Source organism: Paramormyrops kingsleyae, chromosome 5 (genome assembly GCF_048594095.1).
Source record: "Paramormyrops kingsleyae isolate MSU_618 chromosome 5, PKINGS_0.4, whole genome shotgun sequence".
NCBI classification, from domain to species: domain Eukaryota; kingdom Metazoa; phylum Chordata; class Actinopteri; order Osteoglossiformes; family Mormyridae; genus Paramormyrops; species Paramormyrops kingsleyae.
In genome coordinates this window covers 2,982,846-2,987,725 of record NC_132801.1, presented here as the reverse complement: position 1 = coordinate 2,987,725, position 4,880 = coordinate 2,982,846, and the positions used below count along the sequence as shown (strand labels likewise).

At 50.8% G+C, this 4,880-nt stretch overlaps 1 protein-coding gene across 1 annotated transcript; it reads right to left on the bottom strand.

Moving 5' to 3' along the window:
• Positions 1-1,778: 1,778 nt before the first annotated feature.
• Positions 1,779-4,818, bottom strand: LOC111834644 (E3 ubiquitin-protein ligase TRIM35). Its single transcript, XM_023794180.2, has 6 exons — positions 4,301-4,818; positions 3,915-4,010; positions 3,597-3,827; positions 3,407-3,429; positions 3,186-3,304; positions 1,779-3,029 (listed from the first exon to the last, which is right to left on the bottom strand). The coding sequence occupies exons 1-6, from the start codon at positions 4,691-4,693 to the stop codon at positions 2,494-2,496; spliced, it is 1,398 nt and encodes a 465-aa protein (XP_023649948.2). The 5' UTR covers positions 4,694-4,818; the 3' UTR covers positions 1,779-2,493.
• Between the last annotated feature and the right edge of the window lie 62 nt (positions 4,819-4,880).

Genomic DNA, 4,880 nt, shown 5'->3' with positions numbered 1-4,880 from the left:
CAGTGTGTGGTTTATCAGAGCTCATCTCTGTGGGTCTCCCAGCATGCACCGGTGCTGATGCATCTTCCAGCGTGCACCGGTGCTGATGCATCTTCCAGCGTGCACCGGTGCTGATGCATCTTCCAGCGTGCACCGGTGCTGATGCATCTTCCAGCGTGCACCGGTGCTGATGCATCTTCCAGCGTGCACCGGTGCTGATGCATCTTCCAGCGTGCACCGGTGCTGATGCATCTTCCAGCGTGCACCGGTGCTGATGCATCTTCCAGCATGCATGGAACATTTGCAGAAAACAAATGGGGGGGGGGGGGGTGGCATGTGTCCAAAACGTCGTCATCATCATTATTATATAAAAGAGCATCATTTCAGTCTCTGTGCTGAGGCACACCAGCAGGTCTGGCTTTTTAATGTCGTGGGAGGGATGCAGCTCAGAAGGTCACTGGTTCAAATCCCAGGTTCATCAGAGAGATAGTTGAGTTAGGCTGTTAACCTTAATTGCTCCAGGGACGGTCTCACCCTGCTTTCTCAATAGTACATTCCTGTTAGATGAATCGAACACGACGTCTGGCGTCGATGAAGCTGCGAATCGGCCACCGTCTGCTAGAAAAAGCACAGATAAGTGAATCATGTGCCTTCAGAGCTGCCGTCATTTAAATAAGTTTGCTTTCAGCTTCAGGTTGTGTGTGTCACTCATGAAACCTGATGTTCCTGATCGCCGAGTCCCGTGTGTGAAGATTGTTGGTGCAGGAGAAACGGGATTCACAGCATATTACCACCGGCTTCTGAATACAGAATGAACGAAGGAGAAAATCTGCTCAAACACGTAGATTCTACTCACGCCTTTATTAAAAAGGTGGAAGCACTTCAGAAGAGATGAAACAAATTCTCATAACGTGAATTATTGCTTGAACGGTATTAAACGTTAAATTAATATGAATATTCATTAAATAAATAGTAAATCAAATATTACGATCATAGAGCGTATAATTTATATTTAAGATGATTGTTTACATTTGCACATTTTTCATTGTAAGGTCTTCTACAATATGACATTAATTGTATTATTACAAATGATTTTGTTTTAGTACTTTTTGTTAATTTTCAATATGTCGCACTAACATTTCCCGAGGAGTACTGAAAGTCAGAAAGAGGGAGTGACTTCAGCGAAGTCTTAGTCAGAAGCTGTAAGCGCCTGAAGGATACTGCACTGAAAGTTTGTGAATCTTGCGCTAAATTAATGCCTTGTTTATCCTAATCTATATCCATTAACTATACTGTCATCAGTTACAAATCCAGAAACACTCTTTCTAAGAATAACGCGACCTTTCGGTAATGCAAGTGGGCTATTTAAGTATGAAGTATTTAAGCTGTTGGGGACACAGGCCGAATGGAATAAACTGGATTATCACATAAATATACGTAAAATAAAACAATATGCAGTGATCGACGTGAGAGTTTGCATTGGTAGCATTAAAAGCTTAAGTGACAAAAAAATCTAATGTAAAAAGCGGGGGCGTGATGAGGGGAGCAGGTCCGTAAAGAGAGAAGCGGGACGCAGGAACGCGCATTGCGTCACTGCGCGGCAACGCGCCAGAGCGGCCGAGCCACCGTCCGCTGAACGCGGCGAATGCGGCCGTTCGGGTGGTGGGATCTGATACTGAAGCGGCTGCTCCGGGCCGAGTGTAACCTGAGTCCCGGGGTGACATGAGGAAGATGAGCGAGGGCAGGTGCCCGGGCGGCAGGGGTGGATGCCATGAGCATTAAAACGGATTAAAGTCGGAGGCGTTGCGTAAAGCTTTTATTAAATGCTGCTTCTTATAAACCTCAGGGGCGGCGCGGGAAAGAAAGTAGCGACACACTTCATATTTGAGCAAATTCAAAAAAAAATTACAAATCTGAACAAATCCACAATCGAACATAAACTAATTGAAAAACAGCGAAAGGCAAGCGTTTCACAAAACCTGCTGTGATGAAGTTCTGCCTAAGGTTTACCCTACGTAATACGAAAATACTTAAACGCTCATTTGTAGAGTAGCGGCAATTGCGTCAGATGTAAGCAAGATCTGAAAGAGAAAACGAACCCTAAAAATAAAAATGAAATCATTAAAGGGACAGGCACACGGTATAGTCACACAGAGATTACGAAGTGCGGTCAAAGGCTTTCTGCAGACATTCTGGAGAACCTTCTACTAGTGGTAGTTCGGTCTGGCTCCAGAAAGATACTGTTCACCTTAAGCATTTGATGATTGCCTCCTTTAACCTGGAGACTAGCTATGAGCTTGGGGTTCACAAAACTCACCCCTACAAGGGAGAAGCTTTGCCTTTCAGATTAGGATGTGCTGTGTGTCACCTTCAAATGAAAACTCGAAATATATGATGATTAGTCCTGATTAGACTTTGGTTCTTTTTAGACGTTGACAAGATTATGTCAACAAAGGGTGCTAGCAGTGTGTCGCTAGCATCTGGTTTCCTCTGTAACTCAGTAGTGCATTGCCGCTAGTCCACTGTGACCCACACCTTCTCTGGTAGGATTCGCAGCGGGTGGCGCTTGCAGGAGCTGGAGAAGTATGGGAAGACCTTCTCAGCAAACTTGTGTTTGAACTTGTAGAGGAGAGTGTTGTCAATGGCATCGGAAAAGGTAAGTCGGCCGCGGTCCCAGTCCAACTGCACCCGGACCCTCTGAGGCTTCTTCTTCAGCACCAGGGGTGTGGTGATAGGGGCCCTTGCCCGGAACTCTCCCGCCGACAGGCCAATGCTCCACAAACCCCGCTCTGGGTTTGGAGGGAACCACTCCTTCCTCTGGATGCTCTCCCGGGCCACGCCCAGGGCCCATTCCGAGTTGTCCCCCACCTCCACGTCCCAGACGTGCTGCCCCGAGTCAAAAGCCTCGGAGCCCAGCACACACTCACAGGACCGGAACCGCTCTGGGTTGTCGGGAAGGTGCTGGTCCTCGTCCAGGTACCTCACAGACGTCAGGTCATCGGACACGGAGAGGCAGATGTCTGCCGTGTTGGGGTTCAGTGTTACAGGGGCTGGAGGGTTGAGAAATTAGGTCAAGTCCTCCAACTTGGAATGTTCATGGAGAGAGATCTGAAGTAGTGGTGATTATATATAAGTATACTGACCACTGGCTTAGGTAACTAGTGTTAATCATAATGCAAGTCATCCACATTCACAGATTCACTCACTGTACTGGACCAGGTCCTGCATCTTCTCCCAAACCCTATACTTTAGGTTCCCTACGTGTTTAGGTACATCAATCAGGCCACCAAAGTCAGTTATTGGCTCCTGTAGGGGGCGCTGTGCTCTGCAAATGATCACAAGCAATAGCAAGCCACATCAAGGTGACGGCCCCCAGTGTGACTGGGTTCAGGGTACGTGGTGGGAACGGTGGTTATCTAACACATACCGTTGGATGGTTGCCTTGAAGTTCTGCAGAACAGAAGGGAAATGAAAGGTGCAGTTTGGCCAGCAGAAGTTGTTCACACATAAAGAGATACCAGAAGAAACATAAATAGAAGCTCTGATCTATGGACCAATCCCTGCTGTGCCTAGCCGTGACCTCGAAGGGGCTGACCAGCTCCACCACGGACACGTACCTGGAGGAAAGTGATGTCATCAGCAGCCAGCTGCTCTTCCACCAGTTGAATGTCGTCTGTCAGAGACCGTAAGTCTCCGGCCAACTTCTCCATCTTGTCCTTTGTCGTCTGACTCCTCTGCTCCTCTTCCTCCTTGAGAGCTGCTAACATGGCCGCCTCCTCATCCCTCAGGAACCTGTGGAGCTTCTTGAACTCGTCCTTTATGAGCCGCTCGCTCTGCTGGGCCTGGTCCTAAGGGAGGGTGGTAAAGGAAGGGGGGGTTTGGCTCTGGGCCGCAGTGCCGCCATGGGGGTGGGCTGCTGAGCCGGAGGCCTTTACCTTGATGTGCTCCGCCAGCTCCTCGCAGCTCTGCTTGGCTGCAGTGAAGTCCTCCAGCTTCTCCTGCAGGGGCTTCACTGCGACCCTGAGCTCCCTCTGACCCGACACATGACAGTGAGAAAGACAGCTTCACGACAGGTGTGGAGGATTAAGCATTCAGCTGGACGGGGCTCACAGCACCTGCCTGAAGGGTACAGCGGTTTAACCCATTCCTGCTCTAACCCGTTGTATCTAAGCACCTTCAGCTGTGTACAGCTGGACATTGAAAGGAGCCCTTTCTTCAAAAGCACAGCAGTTTGACACATTTAAACAAGCGTGTAATTTGTTTTTTTGTGTGTGCGATCATGTGTAGTTCGAGCAGGTTTGGCATGGACCGTACCCCTCACCTTGCAGTCGTGCACAGCCTCCTCTAGAGGGCAGCACTGGTGCTCTTCGTGCTCATTCTCCTGGCAGGAGGTGCACACCAGCTCCTCATCATCCACACAGAAGAGGGTGAGCTCCTCTCCGTGGCGGGCGCAGAGCCTGCGGGGCCCCCCGGTGGTGGCCTCTCGCCGTGGCTGGCCCTCGAACAGGGAGTCCAGCAGGCGGTGCAGCACGCCGTCCAGCAGCTGGCGGCCATAGCACACGGTGCAGCCCGGAGCGCCCACCTCCCGCTGGCACTGCTGCAGGCAGTTCGTGCACAGCCGGTGCCCGCAGGGCAGCAGGGCTGAGTCACCCGCCTGGCAACCCGGGCAGAGGGGCTCAGGGGCTGCGGGGGGCACTGTGGTCTCGGCTTCCATCGCACGCGTAGACGGCTCCCTCGGTCAGGTGGCTTTTCCCAACGTTGCCCCCTGGGCTGATGCCGCAGATCCTCTCCGGGACGACAGGAAGTCCTCCCTGCTTGCTCACTGTGTGTCGGCAAGCTGTGGGCTGGGGGGGGTATTTATATCTCGGTGTTTTCAAACAGAGGGGTGGTGAGGGGCACGG